The following is a 25587-nucleotide window of genomic DNA, read 5'->3' as shown; positions in this document are numbered from 1 at the left end:
GTCTGGTAATCTGGGGAACTGGGTTCGCTTCTCCGCTCCTCCACATACAGCTGCTGGGTGACCTTGGGCCAGTCACACTTCTCTGAAGTCTCTCAGCCCCACTCACCTCACAGAGTGTTTGTTGTGGGGGAGGAAGGGAAAGGAGAATGTTAGCCGCTTTGAGACTCCTTAAAAGGAGTGAAAGGTGGGATATCAAATCCAAACTCTTCTTCTTCTTCTTCTGTCCCTGCTAGGCAGGATGGTGTGGTGCTGCAACTGTATTTTACCACACATTGAAATGCATCAGGCTAGCAATGAGATTGTGCAGACGCTCTAGTCTATACATAGTGAATGAGCAAAAAGATGACAATTCTAGATGAAAATGCAAGTGTGGAAGGAGTCTTTCCTGTTCTGCATCCAAGATACGTTGCCAGGAGCCAAGAGCCCTATCAACAAAGTTTATATACTGATGAATCTATCATTTGTGTTCCTATGGGGGGGGCACTAGCTTGAATTCCCCCCCCCCCCGGTAATTAAAAGGTGTGTTGATTACTTTAAAAACCATCTCTTATTTGCTTGCTTTTATGTTTTCTTTAACTAGGCTCTAATTCAGTAGTTACTTAAGCTGTAGTTCTCTGAAGTGAACAGTAGCTTGTTTATTTTCATTTTCAACTCTAACAGAGTGAAGCTTTTTTGTGGTTGTTTGTTTAGAAGGGTCAAAGCCTGGAGATAAATATGAAAGCCTTTCTTTTTCCTATTACTTTTTGAAACATTGACTCAGTGAGTCATGGAACCCAACCACAAGCAAGACATAGATAATAGGGAGACACTTTTGTATTCTTTGTAGCTCTCCAGCTTCATGCTCACAGGTTATGTTGAAAAGGTGGATATTTTAGAAGCTGTTAATATGACCATTCTAAACAGCAAATGGCTACATGCACTGAGCAGCGGCTTCAGACACACGACTGTGTGAATTCATATTTTCTAAAAGGTTGAAGCAGGTGGTATTGCACCCAGGCCATGGCTTCAATCCTAAAAAGAGACTCATGGGGGTTATATAGAAATCATCATTCCTGATTTCTTGAACAGTCCACAATCTGACATATCAGTTAATATGTTAAGATATTTATTTTTTTGAAAGTTACTCTGTTTCCTACTGGAGCCGGTCTTAGTTACAATAGAATCCTATGTCATGCCTATACAAGAAGAAATCTCCCTTTAAATGCGTTTGGCCTATTTGCAGCAGAGCAACTCTAATCTGGCAGGTGAGCACCCTGTGTAAGGTTGCACACCTAAGCATGTCTACTCAGAGTTCAGTGGGGCTTACTCCCAGGTAAGTGGGTTTAAGATCACAGATTTAGCAAAACTGCAGTCCAACTATTCTTTGTAACGGGGCTTGGGCAGGTTCATTTTCTGCCCTTACATTGTGTCTTATGGGGTGAATTTAGTTACATCTACATTTGGAGAGATGTAATACAGTGGTACCTCAGGTTACAGACGCTTTAGGTTACAGGTGCTTCAGGTTACAGACTCCACTAATCCAGAAACAGTACCTCAGGTTAAGAACTTTGCTTCAGGATGAGAACAGAAATTGTGCTCCGGCGGTGGCAGCAGCGGGAGGCCCCATTAGCTAAAGTGGTACCTCAGGTTAAGAACAGACCTCCAGAACGAATTAAATTCTTAACCTGAGGTACCACTGTATGTTGAATTCTATGGGTGGGCATTGGGATGCAGTATATCTTTGTTTATCCTTCTCTCTGCTGACCCGATTCCCCATGCATAACTTCTTTCAGCTTATCTTAAACCAGCACTTCCCCTCAGCCACCATCGTTTAGTTACTCTGGTTTAACACCAGCTGGGGTGGGTTGAGAAACCACAACCTCTCACCGTTAAGATTGTACTGTCAGTCTCTGCAGTGGTGTAGCGTGGGGGGTGCAGGGGGGGCCGGCCGCACCGGGCGCAACATCTGGGGGTTAGGGTTAGGGGGCGCAAATCCATGGGTTAGGGGGCTCAAATCCACGGGTTAGGGGCACAAATTACTTGCCTTGCCCCGGGTGCTGACAACCCACGCTACGCCACTGAGTCTCTGATGCCCGAGGATTTACCCTAGTCCTTGAGTAAGGAAAGAAACCCTTATCATGCTTGTTCAAGAACACTTTAATTTCACTAGCTAGGGGAGCCAGAGTAGTGCAATGCTTCGAGAGCTGGGACTGTGACCAGGTTTTGATCTCCTCTCCATGAAGCTCACCTGGTGTCCCTCCACCTAACCTACTTCACAGGGTCGTTGTGAGGATGAAGTGGCGAAGGGAGAACCATGTACTCTTGAGCCTGGGTCGACTTGGAGGACAAAGGTGGCATATCAATGTCATGAGTAAAGAATAATAAAATATGTTCCAAACCTGAGCACTGAAAGGAGCGAAACTCCAGCCTGTCACGGTGAAGCCCGAGCGCCGCGAACAAGGTGCTCCTCACGACGCAGGCAAGACTTTCTATTTCTGGAAGGAGGTGCTTATTGGTCCAGTCTCTTTGGGGGGGGGGGCAAGAGCGTTTCTCTGTAACCCAGCAACTGCCTGGGACAGAAATAGGATGAAAGCAGGCGAGTTCTTTTGTCTCCTGACGTGCGCGCCTTTTCAGTTCTTATTTTAAACTTCTGTGGTGCAAAGCGCACAAGCCACACGCCGGGGCAAGACGGGCGAGGCCGGCGAAGTGGAAAGCGGAGAGCCGCCCCCGCCCCCCCGGCCGGAGGCATCTCGCCTGGCCTTCCCTCGGAGCTGAGGAGAGGAGGGGGCTCGGCCCACCCGGCTGCGCCGACGGCCGCGGGCAGGAGGCGGGAGGGGTCGCTGTGGAGCAGGCTCTGTTCCTCTCCTCTCCCCCCCCCTAAATAACGGGGCCGGGGAGAAGCGAGGAAGAGAGGAAGCGCGCTGGGGGTGGAGAAAGGAGTTCACTTTGGCGGCTTCCCTCAGGGAAGAGCTGAGCGCGCCAAGGAACAACGAGCTAATCTCCCGCCGCCGCCGAGCGCTCAAAGAGGCGAGCCAGGTAAAAGGGACGAGTCCTGGTCGCGAAGGAGCGAATCAGAGAGGGGGAGGGAGAGCAGGAGGCGAGAGCCGCCCTTCAGCCTGCGCCCAACTTCATTCGCGCGGCGGCGGCGGCGGCTGCAGGAGGAGGAGGAGACGGAAGGCGCGCCTTCCCGCCCGCCCGCTCGCCTCAGGTTTGGTGTCCGCCGACTGCCAGAGACTGGGACCCCGTCGTCGGCTTCTGAAGCTTCAGGCAGCGGCTGCGAGGACGACCGAGACTGCCCGGAGGGCTGTTGCGGAAGAGGCGAGGAGTGCGCGGCAGGAACAGGCGGCTCCCCCTACTGTGCGTGTGTGTGTTTGTGGAGCGGCGGCGGCGGCTGCAGGACGGCGAAAGAGCGGGTTATTCCTGGCTTCGAGAAGTTTGTGAGCCGGGAGAATGCATTATGAGGAGCCCTCTTCGCCGGCCTTGCAGAGACCGCGCTATGGCTGTAAGTACCCCGGCGCTGACTCGCCTCGCGCGCTGCCAACTCGCTTTATTGATTACATTTGGGTTTGCGCCAAAATGGAGCACCGAGCCGGGACGGCGGCGTTGCACACGGACACACGCGCGTACAGACGTCTCTCTCTCTCTCTCTCTCTCTCTCTCTCTCCCCCCCTTTTCTGTTTCGCGGGGTTCTGGGGAGAGACTCCCGAAGCGCTCAGGTGTCGAGGCCGCCCTTGCCCTACAGAGGGACACGTGTGCGGGAAGGAGAGGTGTCCTTGGGGGCGCTGTTTGTGGTGGAGGCGACGGGAAACACCTGTCGCTGGCTTGTTACCTGAGCGCTTTGCAGGATGGTTTCTCTCCCTCCCTGCGCGGCTCCGGCAGGAAGGATTTCATAGGTCAAGGTGTCACAAGCTGATGGCGCGGTGTCCGTGTGGCTCCTGTAATCTCTCGACAAGCAAGCAGGCTGAGAGAGAACTTGCTTGCTTGCTTTTTGAAGGCTCTTCTGCTGGCGGAGTTCTTAGAAAGGAATCTGATGTTAAATGCTCTTTTAAGTTGTGGGAGTTTTACTGGGGAATAATAGTTTTGCTATAGAGTGTACATGCAATATGTTAAGGCAAGGATTCCAAACACAAGTGAATCACATACTTTATTTGCTTGGAAATAAGCTCCTTGAGATCTCTAGGACTTACTCCCAAGCAAGCGTGCATAGAGGTGCTTAACGCTGTAATCCTATACATGTCCACTCAGAGCTAATAAGCTCCATTTAGATAAATGGGACTTACTTTTAGGAATGTGAATAGATGGTTGTGATCTCAGACTGCAATCTCTATACAGTGGTACCTCGGGTTACATACGCTTCAGGTTACACTCCGCTAACCCAGAAATAGTACCTCGGGTTAGGAACTTTGCTTCAGGATGAGAACAGAAATTGTGCTCCGGCGGCACGGTGGCAGCAGGAGGCCCCATTAGGCTAAAGTGGTGCTTCAGGTTAAGAACAGTTTCAGGTTAAGAACAGACCTCCGGAACGAATTAAGTATGTAACCAGAGGTACCACGGTAGATATGCCATGCAGGGAGTAATGACCAATTGATTCCCCCAACAGAGGCTTCTGTTCAACATCTCATTTTGCACATGCATTTGCAAAAGATGCATCCCCCCTTCTTTAGGATTAAGAAAATAGATATGTGGTTAAAAATTATGTACAAAGCAGTTCTAATTTGCATGTGCCCGTTTCCCTAATTCCTCCTAGAAGTGAAGGAATTTCTGGATTTGTTTTATCTTTAGGAGCTGGAAGTCTGCACCATTAATCAAAAGATCTTTGCTATTACATCTGAAGGGGATGCAAAGTTAAATTAGAGTAGAATGTGCTTGTATCGTGTTTTATGCCTGAAGAGTTTATGTTGGGAGGGTGCTGAGAACACAGAGTGCCTTGACATTGTCTCCCAGCTATAATTTCCACTGCACCTTGGCAGGGAGGAGTCATGACAGTTAACTGCTGCTCTGGCTGGGCAGCAAAGGTGTGCCTGTTGTTGCAACTGTTTACCACCCCCACCCCCAGCTGAATGTGCTATTAAACTTGCAATATTGCAACAGGCAACTGCCGTGTTCTCTGACTGTTCCCATTCCTTGAAATGTCCCACATTTGCCTGGCAGAGTTTGAAAGGGCTCTTAAAATTCTAAGAAGCCTGGATCAAAATTTTAGCTACAAGTCCTGTATGACCCCTGGGTGTCAGCCTCAAATGATAAAGCATATAGAATGCCCATAACCTTGCCTCCAGGTGCCCCACTCTGATGAAACCTCCAAGGTTTCAGAACAGTACTGTGCAGTTTCATAATAAAGACACCTTACTTTAGAGGACCTTTGCTCACTGGTGTTGTGTTGATGAACTCAGTCCTGAAAAGTCAGCTTTCCTTAAAGCTTTTGAACTGATAGGCTATATATTTTGTTCCCTGGTTGTGGCAAGCTAGCTATCCTAATTCACAAGGCTTCTATGACCTTGATGACTGCTGACACTAACTCGCTTGGGTAACATGTAGGAAAAGCACATAATGATATATTGTTCTTCTTCCTCCTGCTGCCCTGTCCCAACCTGCGTTAATACCACCTGCTGCTGCTGAGATCCTCAAGAGGCCATGATTTTGGCTGAAGTGCGTGCTCTTTTCTCTGGCAATAATTGCCTACAAAGCACACCACGAGGCTCCATGGCAGAAGTTCAGAGTTCTCCTTCAGACTGAGCCAGGAAGTGGTTTGAGAAAAGATGTACCTTTCTGAGAGTGATAGCAACATAAAGCTGCAAACAGAGGAAACAGTTGTTCTTCTTTGGCAGAACTGAGCTAAGGGAACAGTTTCCAAGAACAGTTTTAAGCCTTCTAGTTTCAGGTGTATTGAATACTATGCATTGTATTACTCATGGTAGCAAAGTGACATGCAAAACCAGAATCGCCCAGTCATTGAGTAACTAATAAGTAGCTTACAAAAAAGGTGATCTTGAAAGAAGCTAAGCTCAAAGTGCCATCTTGCCATGGCCAAGTCTTCTGGACTTGCACCTCATTTTCCTGTAACCTGATTTTCCCTTCTTGAATGGTGGTGGGAAATATGTGCTGACATACAGGGCAGAGCAAATAAACTGGTCCTGACAGTTTGTAATGCTTGGGTGTTCCCATAATGGTTTTTTTTTAAAAAGTTATTCATACTTACTCAAATGTTATGTTGTGTTGCATGGCTGTTAACTCTTCCAGTTACCAAAATCACATCTTATTGTGATAAATAACCTGATGGGTTTTTTATTCACAGTCAAGAGGGGTATACCTGAAAAGTTATACCACAACTCTTCTGAAGCAAGGTAGTTGTACTTTATGAACGTAAGCAGTTTTGCTTTTCATTGACAAGGTACCTTGATGGTAAGAGCCAGTGTGGTGCAATGGTTAGAGTGTTGGACTAGGACCTGGGACATATAAGTTCAAATCCCCACTCAGCTGTGAAGCTCACTAAGTGACCTTGGAGGAATAGATGAGATACAAATGTAAGAAATAAATAATAAATAATATAAAAGTAGAGTAATATAAATAATAAATAAATAAATAAATAAATAAATAAATAAATATAAAGTAAGTAATATAAAAGTAGAGGATACTCATCAGATAGGGAACTGAGGCGGGAGGCAACTTCTGGTTTTAACATGGAGCCAAGCACAGTGAGCAGCTGTGGCCAATGCCAACTCACTAACAAGTGTATCTGCCTTATGTTGCATGCACATCTTCTTACGTGTACATGTTAAAAACAATGCAGGAAGTAGCCTTCTGACCTGCCCATAGTTGCTCACTGAAATGATCTGAGATTTAAGCCCAAGTCTGCTGAGCTCTTAAACCCTACACTTTGTCACTGGAATAATACCAATACAGTTATTTCTGACATTCAGTTCTGTTTCTGACACATGCTTTACATTATTTGCTAATAGGTTTTTGCTGTCAGCTGCCAATCAAACTTGAGTCAGTCTAGCTAACTTGTTCTATATTTGGAGATCAGTGTTTTGCAAAGAAAATAAGAAAGGCTGTAGGGCTTTTAGGTTCTCCCCCACCCACTCCCGAGTCTTCTATACTTCATGTGATATTTTATTTTTAAAAACGCTGCTGTAATTATAATGTAGATAAATTAAAATTCCGCATGGACTTGTGTGTTGTAGTTTACTATGTTTTTAATATGAACATACTGATATTTTAAGAGGAGTTGTGGCAACAAGGAATCTTGTAAGTACCTTGAAGGTTAAAACATTTTATTATAAACTTTTGTGGACTGGGAAAAACTTCATCAGATACATGAAGCGTCTTCCTCAGTTACAGGTTTACAGGCATGTTTTATTTCCCTCTGATCTTTTTGCTTAATTTGGTGTTCATCTTTAAGTTGGCTGGGGTAGAATGTGTCCTTTTTGTGTTACTGCACTTTAGTTAATAATTGTCTGCCATATTGTCTGATCTTTCATAAGAGCCTGTTTTATCACATGCTCTTTACTTTTGAAGTGCATTTTTTCTATGTGAACGTATGCCATAAATTAGTTTCTCAAGCATTACAATATGTTAAGCGGCCATTGTAATAATACTTGATTGCTTGAGATCAGTTGAGTGACTGATGATTCGAGGCACAACAGCTAGTATGGAAGCAACTGATAATTTCTCAGTGATCAATAATTTCTGGAAGATTCTTTTCAAGGGTCTGTCAAGACTCCTATCACTGCTTGCTGAGGCTAGACTGAGATTAGTGTTCTGAAGAGGAAGTGTGTGTGTCAGAGAGAACCGGCAGATGAACTGTAGCTAGCAAGTTAAGTCAGGGAGGAAGATGTCCCTGTGTTTTGTTTGTCTCTTGTGACTAGCTAGAAAAATGAATGGGAAAAGGTTGCTTTTTCAGGCTAATGTTGTTGCAGTGTTGTCTGGTTTTCCATGCTTAACATGTTTGCAAATTCACTGATTATGGCAAGGAGAGAACACTTGCTATAGCAAGTGACTGTGCAACTATTGTAAGCATGGGGAGCTTGACAACACTGCATTGATGCTAGTGTGCAACAGTGCTAGCAAATTCATTTGCTAATGCTATGGTAAGTGCCCTCATCCCCTCACCTCTTGCCTCCAGTGGTTGGTGAGGCCCAGACTCATCCTTCTTCCTGATCTTGCAAGAAGCTGTCCTAATGTCAGTGGTAGTGGGCTGGGGAAGATATAGTTGGAATGTAATAGCTGATCACCATCAGGGGCAGGGAACCCTAGATGTTTGGTCGGTCCCTGTCTGCTGCCCAAGTCCTCCCACTCCTGTAGAACGTCTGGTAGCTTATCCATTGAGCCTTCTGGCTTGTTGGTGTTGCTAGTGAATGCCAGGTCAATTCATTAAAACATGCTCATCTATGACTTGATTTTGGATGAAAGGACTGACCTGGTGTGTACTACCAGTACTACCTAACTCAGCTTTGTGCATCTGTGTACTTGATACAGCTCCAGACCAGACTCAGTGTGTGTGTGTGTGTGTGTGTGTGTGTGTGTGTGTGGTTGCTGTTAATAGAAGCACCATCTCCTTTACCAGAAAACCTATTGATCATGGGATGACCTTAGAGGGTCTGCTCCTAGTGTTGGGCCAGAAAAATGGCCAGGGGATCCTATTGAAAACCCAGTGACATCCTGACTAAGTGAGATGAGGCAGTCTCAGGTGTGGTGTTGTGGGACTTAGTCCTAGGTGACTTCATATCCACATGGAGGCTCAAGACTTCATGACAGCTATGGGGCTGCATCAAAATAGTCATTGATGCAACACATTGGGCAGGGCATGCCCTTGTCTTGGTCTTTACTGTGAGTGATATGAGGGATGGACCAAAGATGGTGGTGAAATGCACTCCTTGTAATGGCTGCACTCCCTGTTCAGATGGCCCACCTTTGGAGACTGATGGAACCTGAAGGGTTCTTGAATGCTCTGGGGTATCTTTCAGAGGAGAAAGACAACAATCCTTATGCACAAGATAAAACGGGCAGCTCCTGGGCAACCTCCTCAGTGTTATAGAGACTGAGCAGTTCCTTGGTATTCTGGGGAGTTCTGAGGTATGAAGCAAGCCAGACGAAGGCTTGCACACGTGGTGCAAATCTCACTCCAAAGCTGACTGAACTCTGGCTAATGCACATAATTGTGCCTACCATGTGGCAGCGTGGACTGCAAAGAAAACTCACTTCACAGCTTGCATTGCATCCTTTGGTAGCCAGCTAGGAGAGTTAATTTGTACAGTCCAGTGGTTACTGACTCCCACTGTGGGGGAGGAATCGCTGGAGGATTTGAGGATTCAGTGTGACCAACAGGCTACACAATTTGCCTGACTTCACGGAGGACAATGTTGTCAATTGCAATTGGCCACAATGGCTATGTTACACTGTCAGAGGCAGTACGCCTCTGAAGACCAGGTGCTGAGAATCGCAGGTAGGCAGAATGCTGTTGTGCTCATGTCCTGCTTGCAGGCTTTCCACGGACATCTTTTTGGCCACCATGAGAAGAAGATCTTGGACTAGATGGGCCTGATCCAGCAGGGCTCCTCTTATATACTTACTGCAGTACTTCAGAGTGACCTTGACCCTCCAGTTGCTACAGTTTCAGATGCAGTATCTAATGCCATAGTCTAAAATACTCTAGTATTTTCTCATTTCTTTTCCCTCTGCATCCATAGGTCTGCCGAACAGATAACAACATTCTTGTTTTGTTCTTCTAAAGAGCTTCACACACTTTTATGTGTAGAAGTATATTAGGGAACCGCCATAATATGTAGAAAGCACAACCTTCTTTTGAGGCAGCCCAGTTTCACCTCCAAACTCATAGGTGCTTGACCACCTGAGATCAGTGTTAGGTGGTGAATGAAGTGAAATGCAAGATGGTGGCCACAATTTCAGTAGCAATGCAACTACATCATCTGTGGCCACCTTTCTTTTAAAATAGTACTCGTGATTCACTTCATGCTAAGAACCGGATAGGCTGAAGTTCTTGATCCACAACTCTTTAAAAAAAAATCAGCGGCTGCACATTTTGGAGTAGATTTGAATTCTCAACAATCCAAAGATGTATCACTTGCTCTTTAAGGAGCTACATCCATTAACTATAACACTTTATTTCAAGCATTGTTCAGCCAAGTGAAGCACTAAATGAAAGTTCCTTTGATTTCACATTGGGCTAATTTAAGCACATGCTTGGCTTTCCCTTTGAGAACCATGGAACTTGTGTTTTAGTTGTGTCCACTGCTTGAATATGTATCACTATTTAAATACATGGTTCCCAAAGTGGATAAGCGGGTAACTTTCATATAGTAATGGATTTATCAGGTCAGGAGAAACCTGAATGGAATAGCTTTTCTTCTTTAAAATAAAAGAGTGAGCTGTATGTGTACTTTCTAGGTGTACCCAGTGTTTTCCAGTTACTGCGGGTTTCTTCAAACAGTTCTCAGCTAGGTACAAGTATTGATGACTGTAATTTGGCAGCCAGACATGTTTATCTTCACCTTTTTTTATTCATAGTTAATGAGTAACTGCTAAACGAGGATGGCCACATAATGTCTGAATTTTACTGAAGGAAAATACCTTAAAAGCATTCACAACTAGTGTCATGCTCCAGTTTTAGGATCACTGTCCTGAATGGCTAAATTTCGTGGTCTCAAAATCACACAAAAAGTAAAGGAAGTTGTGCTGGTTCATCAGAAAAATCCACAGTTAGTAATTAATGCCTTTGTTAGGCCAACCATAACATTACAAAATCACAAGGAAGCTCCAGAGCTCTTCAATGGACTGGATCAGGCATAGGCAAACTTGGCCCTCCAGGTGTTTTGGGACTACAACTCCCATCATCTCTAGCTGGACCAGTGGTCAGGGATGATGGGAGTTGTAATCCCAAAACATCTGGAGGGCCAAGTTTGCCTATGCCTGGCCTGGATGGTACATTTCATCATCCTAATGCAAGTTCTGGAGTATTCAAAAGCTTACTTAAGATTTTGGGATTTTTCTTGCAGGCCAAAATGACCTTTACTATTTTTGTGTTGTGGTGGATATTAAATATATCTGCCAAGCAATAGAATCCTAAAACTAGAAGAAATGGACTACCGGTATCTACCCGGTGAAGATGGAAGTTTACTTTTTCAGAGCTGCATGCCCTTCAGCAACTAGGCAATGCTACTGTTTGGCTTCTGTTGTCTCTTTTGCATAGTGCACCACCTAAAATTAATTTCCATCTTTGCTAATATAAGAACTGCAAGCTTTATTCTGATGGTGGTCTGTGGCACATCTTTGAAGAACAGTGGGAACAGTGTTTGTGAACCCAGTGGTCCAGTCTGCCCATAAGGTAAACCAGACAGACTTGAAGTGATGTTCTTTCTTTTTTGGACATGAAGTGGTCTTCCAAGGCCCTCAGCAGTTTTCAGGAGGTTGGTTGGTGGTAGTTCCAAACCACTGGAGTAGAACAGGCTATGAAGGGAGTATTGTTGTCGCTTCCTGATATGAACTGTGATTGCTTCATAATTAGCACTTGCACATGTGGGAACCAGAAGATAAGAACAAAGACCTGATAACATTGCATAGTTCTGATATCCATATGTGATAATGCGTCAACTCTGCTTTTAATGCTTCTGTCCTATATTGACCAGGCACTTGCATTATTTTGTGATGTTCTTCCCTGGGTGAGAACTTTTACCATGTCATTTTCAGGAGGTGCTTGTGAAGGAGTCGCCATAGGGCTACCACCTTTTTGGTTCCAAGGTATCCTATGGCTATGATCCAGGTCTGCCACCTTCTTCCTCACAGAGAGGAGATGCTTAAATGTGAGCCACAAATGTGGTGCTGACCTTTAAAGCCCTAAATGGCCTTGGGCCAGTATACTTGAAGGAGCGTCTCCACCCCCGTCGTTCAGCCCGGACACTGAGGTCCAGCGTCGAAGGCCTTCTGGCAGTTCCCTTACTGCGAGAAGTGAGGTTACAGGGAACCAGGTACAGGGCCTTCTCAGTAGTGGTACCCACACTATGGAAAGCCCTCCCATCAGATGTCAAGGAAATAAACAACTATCTGACTTTTAGAAGACATCTGAAGGTAGCCCTGTTTAGGGAAGTTTTTAATATTTGATGAATTATTGTATTTTAATCTTTTGTTGGAAGCCGCCCAGAGTAGCTGGGGAAACCCAGCCAGATGTGCAGGGTATAAATAATAATAATAATAATAATAATAATAATAATAATTATTATTATTATTATTATTATTATTATTATTATTATTAATTATTTACTTATTTATAGATGTGGGTTGTGTGATATCTGCCTTTAGCTATTCCCTCTCTTCTAACTCCCTGGCCTTTCATGTGTGGTCATTGTGTTTTTCCTTCTAGATGGGGAAAGGAAAACCTAGATTGGGTTTCCATTTATTTAATCCACTCATCATTTTTAATTACAGAATTAGAAGCCAGTTTGCACAGTCACCTCACATGGTATTCTGCAAAACATAATGAGTTTACATTTTGGTTTGTTAAGCTGCCAAGTGTCTTTAATTTTGTGGTTTATATAGTAATTGAATTGAAATTGAAGCAAGAAACATGTCAAACTTGTTAATTTGAACTGGTGTCTTTACTACATCAATCATTTGTTCAAATATTGGCCATTGTGGAAAATTGCCACTTAGGAGTGGCTGGTACTGTGAGATCAAGGCATTACAGTTTAGTTTTATTCACTCTGAATACATATCCTGTGCTGATTCCTCTTTCACTTTCTGACCAGAGACATGGGGAGCAGAGAGTGGGGAACAGAAGCTGCCCTGGCTTTTTGAGCGAAATCTAATGTTATGACTATGAGGCCCATCAGAAGTGAGTCCAGTGACACAAGGGCAGGTTTTGTGGGTAGGGGAAAATATTGTCTTAACCAATGCACAGCCATTCTTGGATTTTATGTGCCTGGATCAAAAACTGCAGCTGGCACTGTAAATAGAGCTGTCTGGGTAAAAAAAACGAGTGAAAAAATCTGCAGTCAAAGCTGTTGTGTGAAAGGGAAAGCTTGGCAACAGGAGATTTATGTGGATTTTTGGGGGGATTTCCCAGATTTTGGAGTGGGGAGTCCTTTGCAAAACCAATTTAGATTACAACCTCACTACAAATTGACAGCTGGCATTGAGCCATTCCTTTCTCATGACTGCTTTAATCTGAGATGGTTAGTGATCCACATGTAGCGATGTTGCTGAATTTTGGGATGGGATTCAGGTTGGAAATAAGGGGTGTTCTTGCTATCTTAGCTTAAAATCCATTTGAACTTTGGTTTTAGGCTTGCCTTGCAAATAAATTTGGGGTACGCATTCCAAGCTGCTCCTATCCACATTCCCCAAAGCTTAGCTTTCTAGCAGCAGCATTCAGAAAGTGGGCATGAACGGGAGGGCTGTTCCTTTAACCTTCATTAGGCCTGAAAGTCTTTTTGCAGGAATTGGTAGCTTGCAAAGGATTACAGAGTGTTAAAGACATTAGTGTCTTTATACCTGGGTTCATGTTAATAGACTTTAAATTAGAAACAATAAGTGTCAGGAAGCATGGAACTATAAGAGAGTAGCAGTTTATGTTGTGAACCACCCTTTGATCTTTGGATGAAAGACAGTATACAAATGTAATTAAATGATAGATAAATAAATAAATTGGAGCAAACCAGTGCGGAATGTCAAAATTGTCTGTATTTGCTGCCAAGACACAGGACAGAGTATGGAATAACTGGTATTGGGCTGTTGTGAGAGACGTGTGCTGGGGATAGATGGCAAGAAATTGCTGTCAATTTATTGGTGGAAAACTTTGGGAGTTTCCTTGGGAGTTGGTCCTTCCTAACCTATTTTGATGCCCTTTTACTGGCCTTCTTGTTACCTTGTATTGGGAGAATTTTCCCAGTTACTATTTGAGAACTTTGAGCCAGAATATTAAGAGTCTTGGAATTAGGCGTTCTAAGTAAAGCCAGAATGTTGCTTCTGATTATTTGTTGGACCAATTAAAAAACCTGAGTGATATGTTTTTGTTCAGTGTGGTTCGTTGTTCCATGTGGTCTGGCCCCATGCCTTATAGAAAAATGCATGTAATTGGTTTTGGGGAATGACAGTCTTTCAGGTGAGTCATTCAGAAAATTTCTGGATCAGTGCTGTTAGCCTCTAAACAGCTTCAGGATTGTTGTGGATAATTCTGAAGAAGTTTATTCTATTTGGTTCCCCACTTCAAGTGTTGATGGTGAGAGATGTGAGACAGAACCATTCATAGGTGGCAGCTGCAGAGCTTGGGTAATACCTAAATTGGCCTTCAGTCAACTGTACGAATTCATTGGGAGCCTTAGAATCTCAAAATGATTTAAGTTTCTAATTCTGATATTCCTGTTTGTGGGGGAAATGAGTTTTTATATCAATGGATACTTTGTTGGACATTATTGTAACAATTTATTTGTATAGAAAAAGAAATGCAATTTAAACTGGTTTTACTTTTAATATAAGTAGTTCAAAAGTGCAGGCTTTGGAAGCCAAAGTATTCCCTCTAAACTTAAAATCAGATCAAAAGTAATCATGGAGAAAGCTGTTAGGAATTTCCAAGGTGAATTAAATGCTTATATTGAATTGGGAAGACTAAAAACCAATATTCTAGATGGGCAGCAAGTGACCTCTTGTGCTTTAAAAGGATTTGTTCCAGCTGTGTGAGCTGGAAAATCTAAAGCTTTCCCACCAATTAACCTAACTCTGAAACTCAGCAATTTGAAGTAATTCAGATGTATTGCGTCTGGAGAATGGTGCAGAGAACCACACTACTGAACTTTCCCTGGGATGTTTTAGGAATGAGGGTCTTCTCAATGATGAAGGGTTGTGACTCTGTGGTAGAGCACATGCTTTGCAGTGCAAGAGATCCCAGGTACAGTTCCCAGTTTTCCCAGGTATGGCTGGAAAAGACCTCTATCTGAAACCCTGAAGAGCCACTGTCAGTCAGTTTAGACAATGCTAAGTAAGATGGACCAATAGTCTGACTCTGTTTAATGCAGCTGCTTAGGTTCCTATTTATATAACAGTATTCCCAGGATAGGGACGCGGGTGGCGCTGTGGGTTAAACCACAGAGCCTAGGACTTGCCAATCAGAAGGTTGGCGGTTCAAATCCCTGCGACGGGGTGAGCTCCCGTTGCTCGGTCCCTGCTCCTGCCAACCTAGCAGTTTGAAAGCACATCAAGGTGCAAGTAGATAAATAGGTACTGCTCCGGCGGGAAGGTAAACGGCGTTTCCATGTGCTGCTCTGCGGCTTAGTCATGCTGGCCACATGACCCGGAAGCTGTACGCCAGCTCCCTCGGCCAATAAAGCGAGATGAGCGCCGCAACCCGAGAGTCAGCCACGACTGGACCTAATGGTCAGGAGTCCCTTTAACTTTTATTCCCAGGATAAAGTATAAGAAAACAATCCAAACATGTCACTTCAAAAGGTCTATGTGCAGTAATCCAAGCAGAAGAAACCTGGAATAGCCATCATGACAAAGGAAGGGAAAGTACCGTATTTTTCGCTCTATAACACGCACCCGACCATAACACGCACGTAGTTTTTAGAGGAGGAAAATCCGTATGCATGCCACCCGTGGGCATTCCCTCCATAATACGCACAGACATTTCCCCTTAATTTTTAGGAGGAAAAAAGTGAGTGTTATGGTGCAAAAAATATGGTATATTTGTTTCAGACCCATATATAAGAACATAGGCAGCTGTGCTTGCAGAGTGAATTTGGAGCTGATTTTGTTTTGCATATTTTTATACAGTATATGGTTTACAATAGTATAGTTCCTGGATGTATCATTACTGTAGTAATGATGTTCATTTAATGATTGCACAGAAATATAATAGCCGAACAAATACTGAATTCTATTCAGATGAGATCAGTTTTACCCATGTCACAAGACTAGAATAATGTTTAAAGTTTTGGGGAAATACTTGTTAAAAAAAACAAGTTGAAGTTATTCTGGACACAGATTGCATGTATCTGTGTTGATAATTTAACTGGCGTGGGAACCCAAAGTAATAGTAGAGTGGTTTTATTTTTTTCCTTGTTGATCTTCTTTCCACCACCACCCCTTATTAAGATAAACTGAAGTCCCAAACAGGAGGGGTTTTCATGTTCTATCAAAACCATTCATTAGGCTGGATGCTAATCAAAAAACAAAAGAAAACAAAAAAGCAGGTTGGAGGGAATTGGAGAAGGAAATGTTGTTGGGCAAGATGGGAAAAGCCTGAATCTGCATTTTGTAATATTCTTAAAATGGAATGGGGGAGTTTGCACAACTTGATTAGGCACAACTTGGTAGGAGGCCGGAGGAAATAATTTTAAAAATCTGAGTTTGCAGTAAAGACTAGGAACAGAGAAGCACGATTGTTTCCCCATTCAAAATATAAATACCAGCAGCTTTTCAGCTCTGTCTTTATCACTAATCTGGCGTGATACTGTCTGAGGCAAAGTACAGAAAATGTGAGAGTACTTACTGGCAAAAATGGAAATCATTTTAATAATCACTTTATTATTTATACCCCACCCATATGACTGGGTAGCCCCAGCCACTCTGGGCGGCTTCCAACATTTCAGATAGTGCACTGCAAATTTAGTCAATGGAAGTGATTGTTTTGCATAGCTACCCTAATATGAGTGACCTGTAAGTATTCTATATCTGTAGGAAAAAGCAGTTGAATGCTAGTACAGGGTATTATAGGGAGAATTGGCCTTGTGGGCCCAGCATGGCTGGGGAAACCCAGCCAGATGGACGGGGTATAAGTAAAACAACAACACCACAACATCCCTCCAAGGATATTGACTGATCCCTGGAATAGCTTTAGGGACATGTGAAAGGGAGAATATGACTATTGCTGCTATTATACTCCACTGGCACTTTTAGACAGAAGTTAAGCAAGGCATAATTTAGAGATGAGTGTATAAAAAATGGATAACCAGTATTGTGCCCTCTAGATCAGGGGTCGGCAACTTAAGGCCCTTGGGCCACAAGCAGCTCATGGGGTCGTTTAACCGGCCCACGAGCCGCCCCCAAACCGAGCTGCCCGCTTGGTGAGGCCCCCCCCCCGTGCTGCACTAAACCGGCGCGGCGCGGGGACTTGCTCCTACGGTGCCGGAAATCATGTCTACGCAGACGCCAGTAATCGCAGGTGCTCATGCACACTCACAATCCAACCCACAGAGGATCTCCGCAGGAGTGAATCAGCCCAGGTGAGGTAAACCTTGCCGACCCCTGCTCTAGATTGTGAGCTACAACTCCCATCAGCCCTGGCCACCATTGTCAAGGATGTTGAATGTTGTATTTGAAAACACCTGGAGGCTACCTCTGGTACAAAGAATAAGGAAGTAATAGAGAAGTTGAAAAGGCAAATCTGAGGGACAGATGCCTGAGATCAGCCTTCAGTTGTTGCATTAAGATTTTATAACCTTTGACTTTTGAAGCTGAGAATATCTGCAGAGTGAAGAAATACAAACATTCATCAACAAAGAGAGGAAACTTTAAATGGATATGGCATGGAAAGGAAAACCTGGCTGACAGTAGTGGAGAGATGAGTGAAGAAAGGATCAGGAAAAAAGAGTGGCAGAATACAAAATAAAAAGTGGGGAATGATGAGGGATTGGTGTGCTAAAAAGTAAAGCAGCACCACAGTCAAGATGAAACAATACGAAGAAGTCAGAGTTCTCAAAGCCGTGGTAGAAAGAAGTGAACAAAGTTTTGGGGTGTTAAACTTTTAATGACAAGAGCAAAATGTAAATAATAAACACACAGACTACTTAGGAGAATAAGTGGTTATTTATACAGCCTTTATTTTTCTTAGTATATTGTAGCTCCCTGCATTGCATTGTTAATCGCTTATGAAATTTTTGAGTTTCACATGCAACTTGTCGAAAGTTCACTCACCTTCTCGGTGTGGCGGCATTGCAGGACAGTGTAGGCTCCTCTAAGACTCCGACGAGAGAACTCAGGATTGGCATCCTGTCTGGAGCTGGATCCTAGCCTGCACCCAGGATTGGCAAATGGGGCTGCAGGCTTGGATATGGGCTGGGCCAGGGGGCAGAGTTGACGGTGCAGGAAGGCTTCCCTCTGGTCTGTGCCCTGGCCATTTAAACAGCCCGCACCCTGGAGCCCTTACCTGTTTCCCCTCACTGGATTGTCGGGATTGTCATTGGAGCTGGTTTTCCTCTTGGATTTGGCACTTTGTTTCTTCATTTGCCCCAGCTGTCGCCACACTGCAATCGCTGCTGCCTTTTGCCACCTGGGTGAAATCACTCGAGCTGAAATCACTGGCCATTGCTTGTCAAAAACTGAAGGGTTTTCAGATATTTCACAAAGTTCAGTTATATCTATTTAGATCTAGATTTCTCTGGATCAAAGTTAGTGTCTTGCAACTCTAACTATGGCCATAATCTATCTTCCTTCCTTCCTTCCTTCCTTCCTTCCTTCCTTCCTTCCTTTCTTTCTTTCTTTCTTTCTTTCTTTCTTTCTTTCCAAGGCTTAGTTGTATAGAAAACATGTCAGTTGTCTGTGGCTTCCCTTCAACACCATAAGCAAGGAACTTTTCCTCCTCTAACATGTCAAGGATGTTGTGTTCTGTGGCTATTCTGCAAAATGATGATATTTGTCCAAACTGTGTGGTGGTACAAATATCTTCTGGTCTGTTTCCCCCTGTTTTAATAAATATATGCAAGACACGTGCATAAGTATATGATGGCATGGAGTTGCACTTTTGCACCACTGAAATGTATAATTATAGTGGCTAATGGAAATAGATAATAGAATATTCATTGATTCATTTTTGCATTAACTGACATTCTCCAATCCATTGTTCTAAACTTTAATCTGGGTCAATACTTCTAATTCTGTAACAGATATTTAACAATGGGGGATATTTTGGGTTATGAGGGCATAATACTGGGGCCTATCATAGCTTCCCTGTTGTTGCACCAGACCTGTGTTCCTCTGCTTGCCTCTCATCTCACGTGACCAGATTGTCTTTCAAAAGTTCTTGATTCATAAGCAGGGGGAAATAACTTTCTTTAAAATTGTTCCAACAATGCCATTCTGTTCTGTGAATCAGGTTTAGGATAATTTTTATCATGTTGCTTTTCTGCTAGTGACGACAACAATCTTGAGCTGCAAAGTTTTGTAAACTATCCCTATAAAATTGAGATGCATTTTAACCTGTCTACTTAGCCTTGTCTCTCGACATTTCAGCATCAGCCAACTCTTTTATAAAACTACTATTTGGTTTTTAATAGCTGACTGGCCTCCGTCCAGTAGCGAATTACCTTGGAACTACATAGGCTCTTAATTCATGTGATCACCAGCTAAATACAAATTGGCTCAAGAGAAGAGGTGAAAGTTCATTGGCTTATTTTACCAGTAACATGCTGGTATGGTTTTTGTGTGCAGAACCACATTGAACAACAGCTACTTTAACTCTGTTAGGATAGCTCAATCAGTAGAGCATGCGACTCTTAATCTCAGGATCGTGGTTTGAGCCCCACGTTGGACAAAAGATTCCTGCATTGCAGGGGATTGGTCTAGATGACAGTCATGATGCCTTCCAACACTACAATTCTATGATTCTAACACAGAAGAAAGCAACAGAACACAGCAAATTGGTTTCAGAGTGTATATATGTTCCTCAGCTACAAACTGGAAAGTTGTTTTGTTCAAATAAATGTGGGAAGCCACCTACACTCACACTTCCTACTTCTTCTTAAATCTACCAAAGACATTTGCAATACCTGGTGAATTTACATTTTCCCAGTGGTAAGAGAGAGCATATGGTATTGCTTATTGCACTTCAAAAGCATCAGCGTGAAATCTCTGGGTGTTTGCTTAAGTACTCTGAAAGTTTTAAATTTTAAGGCCTAGTTCTCACTGAGGTAGTATTGAATCATAGAATTGTAGAGTTGGAAGGGACCTCTAGGGTCATCTAGTCCAACCCCTGCAATCCAGGAATCTCAACTAAAGCATCCATGACAGATGGTCATCCAACCACCGCTTAAAAACCTTCAGAGAAGGAGAGCCTGCCACCTCCCAAGAGAGTCTGTTCCACTGTCTAACAGCTATTAGTGTCAGAAAGTTCTTCCTGATGTTAAGTCAGAATCTCCTTTCTTGTAACTTGAACCCATCGGTATGGGTCCTACCCTCCAGAGCAGGAGAAAACAAGCTTGTTACCTCCCATACGACAGCCCTTCAGATATTGGAAATGGCTGCCATATCTCTTCTCAGTCTCCTCTTTACCAGGCTAAATATGCCAACTCCCTCAACCGTTCCTCATAAGGCTTGGTTTCCAGATTCTTGATGTAAAAGTAAAGCAACCTGTGTCTTATTCTATTTCAGATAGCGGGGGGGGGGGGTCCCAGGTGAAAATGCTTTTTTGTACGAAGAGATTCCTTCGATGCAGAAAATTAATATGGCAGTGTCATGGGTTATAGCTCTGCCCAGCCAAGTTACCACTACTCCTTTCAACAACATGCTAGTTTTTTTATGTTCACTGAATTTCTTTGCTTTCAGAAGTGGTACAGCACAAATACAGATTTATGGCTTAGATTTACCAGTTGCATTAAGATCTCTGTGCTGAAAATTGGAAATAGTGTGTAAGGCATTTGTTTATTTATTTGTTTGTTTGTTTGCTTTATTGCCCACCCTTCACCATAAGCTCCCAGGGTGGGTCATAACAATTTAAAAGGCAACATTAAATGCAGTTTAAAACTGCTACAGTATGACAATTTGCCAGCAGTATTGCAACAATATGGTTTTGGTATTGCACTTGGGGCTTATCATGAATGTGTGGGTGACTTTTAATTCATTCTCCCTGGTGTGAGTGGAAGCAACAAACCACTGACTTAGTGCTGCATCCAGAATGAGGAGTCGTGGTTTGTTTTACTCCCTGGCTTCTTGACCATGATTTGTTTAAGCAAAGCTAATCACATACCTTGGTTTGGCATAACTAGTCAGGCATCATAAGTTGCTAGTGCGAGGAGAGGAGCAAAGCAAATTTGATCTACACATGCAAGGTGAGATGCTAACTAAGGTTTACTGTGCCCTGTGAAGGCAGCCTCTGTGCTTGTTTGCTTGGATAAGAAACTGGAGGGTGGCACACATTGTGGCTTAATAGGATATGTGTTAGTCTGTACCATGTCTTCAGATGATGTGCTGAATGGTGCCTAGACTAACATGCATCTAGTTCAATGCAGAGATGTGTTTGCAGGCTTATCTTTTGCTTCAGATGGTTATGTAGAGATTCTTCTAAACAAAGCTATCAGCACTGTATGCTTCTTCCTCACTCCCCCCTCCGCAGATTCTGATTGCATATCAACATTTATCAGTCCAACATCCATCAATAATTCATTAATGCCTTCAGTCTTATGTAATATAAAGATATATCTATTTTGCATAGGTTAAATTTAGCAGAGTAGAATGTATCACATTTTTGGCATGCTGCCTGTTTCATGAAACTGATTTTTTGCTTTCTTACTTCCTCTCTTCCATTCTTCCCTTATCCCTCCCTCATAAGATGCCTAGATACTGGGGGTGGGCAAATTATGACTTTGCCACATTGATATTTATTTATTTATTTAAAAAAACATCCATTGCTCACAAAGCTCAACTTCTATGTTCAGTCTACATGCCTGCCGTGCACCCTGGTTGCCATAGCAAAGTGGAAAAGCTCTAGTTTTCTGTGTAATCTGTTTCCTCAAAGAGGCCGAGCTTTTTTCAAATTCTAAAGTAGCTTTAAAACAGTAATACAAAACATTTCTCCTCCAGTGAAACATATTGAAATGTTTCGTGTGTGTGTGCGCGCGCAAATCCTGCACACACTGTTTCAGTGTTTCAGCCTGTTTCAGTCAACAATTTAGGATTGCTGCTTAATTTTTCTATTATTGCACTTAAAAAGGAAATTTCTTCAACTGGACGGTAGACTAATGCTATCTTTTCAAAATATCTGGCACAAGAGTTATATATAGAGTAGTTAATGAAGACTGAATGTCAATGGCAACCTTATGGCATGGTGGCAAAGTTGTAATCTTGAAGTAGTACAGAGGCCTAGCACGTGCTGGGCTGGGGGCCCCTCTCCCCGGGTGCTTTTTTTTTGAGAGGGCATAGCCAGGTGCCCCCATGACAGGCTCCCTTGTTGAGGATGGAACCGTGGGGAGGGAAGCCACACCTGGGCTGGGCCTAATGCCACTCATCTGACTGGGTTGCTCTAGCCAGTCTGGGAGGCTTCCAACAAATCAAACACATTTGTTTGTATGCAGGAGAAGGTAGCAATTCAATCCTTGGCATCTCCATTTAAAAGCTCTTGAGGCAGCAAAGCATTTGCCTACGACTTTGGAAAACTGTTACCATTTAAGAGTAGACAAGATTGAACTGGGTGGACTAGTAGCCTGGCTATAAAGCAGTTTTATATGTGCAGGGAAGGGCTGTAGCTCAGGGCAGAGCATGCAGAAGATCCCAGGTTCAGTCCCCAGCATCTCCAGATAAAGCTTGGGGACTTTGTCTCAAACCCCAGAGAGCTGCTGCTAGTTAGTGTAGTGTAGAGGCAGTACTGAACTAGGAGGGCCAATGGCCTGACTTTGGTATAAGGCAGCTTTCTACATTTCAGTTGGGTTAACAGTGACTTTGAGATTTATTAACATGGACCAGAGCTCAAAGGGCCACTTTAGGTGTGCTCAGACGGTTTGGATATATGCCCAGTGGGGTTCTTCCGAATGGCAAACCCAAATGCTATTTTGCAGAGACAAAGTAGTGTACAGGATAGAGTGATTTGGAGGAGCACCAAAATTGCAATTTCAAAAGTAATTTGGCATAATGCAAGAGTGGCTTTTGCTAGGAATATTGAATCCTCAGACCTCCCTGAATATGCAGAGCTAGTTGCACTGTTCTTTGGATGCAGATCATCATATATTTGGATCCTGGGAGGAACTGTACTATTTGGGTAAATTGTTTTTGTGGATTATATTTAAGCATTGTTGTTTTTCTCTCTCTTTCCAATGGCTGCTGCTTGCCCTCATTCCTGTTACTTGTAGATTTCTAGATGCAGAGCCCTTTGTCTAAACATCACAATGGAGAGTATTATATGACTATCATCTCTAGTCTTATCTTATCTTGCCTGACAACAGGATTTGTCCTTCTTCTTGACTCCTTATGCTGCACACAGCTTTCATGATTATATAATTGAAACGCTAGTTAAGAAATGAAAGTTACCTTGCCTATCCCACTACTAATCAGTACAGAGAAAGAATCTTGCATACAGTATAAGATAGCACAAACTAATCTATTTTGAAAGCTGTTTTGGTTGTGCACCACTAACAAAGAGATGAGGAATGAAGCCCAGATAAAAGAAGCAAATTCTCTAGCAACTAATAATTTACTACAGTGGAATAAACTCTACTTTTATTAACTTGAGTTATTCCCTGTTGACTTAAATTATAAGCTGATTGCAGCCAAAGTGTTTTGTTTTTACCAGAGGTGCCAAAATATCACAAACTGTGTGAACAGTGAACCCAAATTCTCCATATGGAACTAATAAGCTTTAGATTGCTTATTTTTATTTTTTGCTCTGATTTTGCATTGTTTTGTTTATAATTTTTGCTAAGTGCCATGGGTACTTAAGGGCAGTATTCCAATAAATAAACTGGCAAATAGATCAACAGCAGTTCTGTCATTTTTGCCATTATTATCTGATGACTTTTTGTGCACACACATTTCTATTTGCACTTGATGCCAGAAGTGCCAGCTTTGTTTTTTAATTGACTTTCTTAAATTTGAGGGTTTGTGTAGTTCTAACTATACACACAAACTTGATACAGTGAGCTGGTTCAGCCAATTATATAGTGTTCTTGTCTAGGCTTATTAAATTAAGTATTTCACACAGTTTTGAGTAAACTGCAATTTTAACCTGGAAGCCTCTAATTAACCATAATCTTCCCTTTCCATTCAAATTTGGGGATTATTTTATACTTTGAAATATTGTTTTTGTATTTTGACTTGTTAGCCACCTTGAGTCCTCAAAAAGTAGACTGGTTATATGATTTTAAAATAAATATGTAAATAAGTATGGTTTTCAGCTTCAGAAAAAGCCAGGATATTGAAACCACAATTTGAACTTGGTTTAATACCCTGGGCTTGTTGTGAATCTGGTAACCAAGTTTCCTGGTTGAGACAAAACAGGAAACTGGTTAATTGAATACTTCCTGGTTACGCTATGAAGAGATAAGATAAGGGTTTGCATGCATGGACAAAATACTCATTGATATCTTAGCTTCCTAAGGCAACATTTCATTGTCCTTATAGGAGGGGCAAGGTAGTACGAAAAATATAAGATCACGGAAGCACCCCAGCTATGGGGTTATGAAGCAGCTTGGTGTTTATAGTCACAAGAAACCAGTGGAAGGAAAAGCTTTCGTTGGAGGAACTGGACATGGAGGAACAGATTAATTTCTTTCCTGAGCGCAAATCATCCCTTGTATGAGATAAGCCAACAGGTGCAACATCAGCCAAACCAGTTGCTATGGCAACAGCCCAGTGCCATCTATATAAATGATTAAGGCATGTCAATCAGTGAGTCTGTCCATGAGTCAGAGTCTGTGTTACATCTTAGAATTGCTAGAGCAACAGAAATGCTTTCTACTTGTATATATCAGTATCTGTATCTGCAAAGCCTACAAGCTGTTATGTATATATCAACATCTGGAACAGTATTACTTAGGTCTTCTCTTCTGCAGCAGTTCCTGTGAAACTGCCAGTCTGAACACATTCCTACCTTCCATAGCACTTCTCAGTGGCTTATGGTTATCTCAGCAACAATGCTGACATATTTAGGGTTGAATAGAGGGTTTCATCATATCTAAACATTGAGCTTCATGGCATAACAGGTGGCCTTGGTGGTGCAGAGTGCCTTCTATCCACTTTGGCAGGTGGCCCAACTGCACCCCTATCTGGACAGGGATAACCTAACTTCTGTTATCTTTGCTCTGGTAAGCTCTAGGTTAGATTACTGCAACATGCTTAGGATCTTGGTGGACCCCTTAATAATTTTTCTGCCAGTTGTAGCAATCGTATTGGTGCATTATTTTTGCATTAAAATGTGAATTCCAAGAATTCAGATCTTTATACAATAGAATTCTGTGTCTTTCTGACTCCTAATCCTCTCTCTACCCCTTTCTAGTCACTTCCTCCCTCCCATCACTTCTGGTCCATCTCTGAGCAGCCGCTGCCGCCGTTCATGGTTGGTCTGTGCCTATTCTTCACCGACAGGCCGTGGGCCACCAGAATGAAATTTGCTGAACAATTTCAGAGAAACTGGGGCAAGGTTGAGGTGGTGCACAACTTGCTGGTGGCTACTGATGGCTGCAGAAGTCAACAAGTGGGTGGTTCCTTCTTCCTCTCATTCTCCTCTTCAAAACCAGGAGCCCACTTTGTGAGGAGGGATGTATACATTGCACAGTGTTGCTGTTTTGATCACCGTATACCAAACACTGCTCCTGGTTGGGGGGGCAGTGTTCTTTACCTGGAGGTCATATTGTAATGTTTGAGGGTTTATTGTGTTTTAAGGAGGAGGAGATGGTTTGG

General features: G+C 43.0%; 1 protein-coding gene across 2 annotated transcripts in view; it reads left to right on the top strand.

Moving 5' to 3' along the window:
* The first annotated feature begins 3003 nt into the window (after positions 1–3003).
* The window catches only part of IQGAP2 (IQ motif containing GTPase activating protein 2), a 120229-nt gene continuing 97645 nt past the window's right edge, over positions 3004–25587 (top strand). The window contains exon 1 of one of the 2 annotated variants that reach the window (XM_082191868.1): positions 3004–3481. In XM_082191868.1, the coding sequence (XP_082047994.1) occupies positions 3430–3481 (52 nt within the window). In that variant the 5' untranslated portion in view covers positions 3004–3429. The remainder of the gene's footprint in view (positions 3482–25587) is intronic. The other variant, XM_082191869.1, reaches the window with a different exon arrangement.

This window comes from Podarcis vaucheri (genome assembly GCF_965113315.1).
Source record: "Podarcis vaucheri genome assembly, chromosome: 11".
NCBI classification, from domain to species: Eukaryota; Metazoa; Chordata; class Lepidosauria; order Squamata; family Lacertidae; genus Podarcis; species Podarcis vaucheri.
Note: the sequence above shows the minus strand (reverse complement) of the source record. Positions and strands in the feature narration are given on the sequence as shown.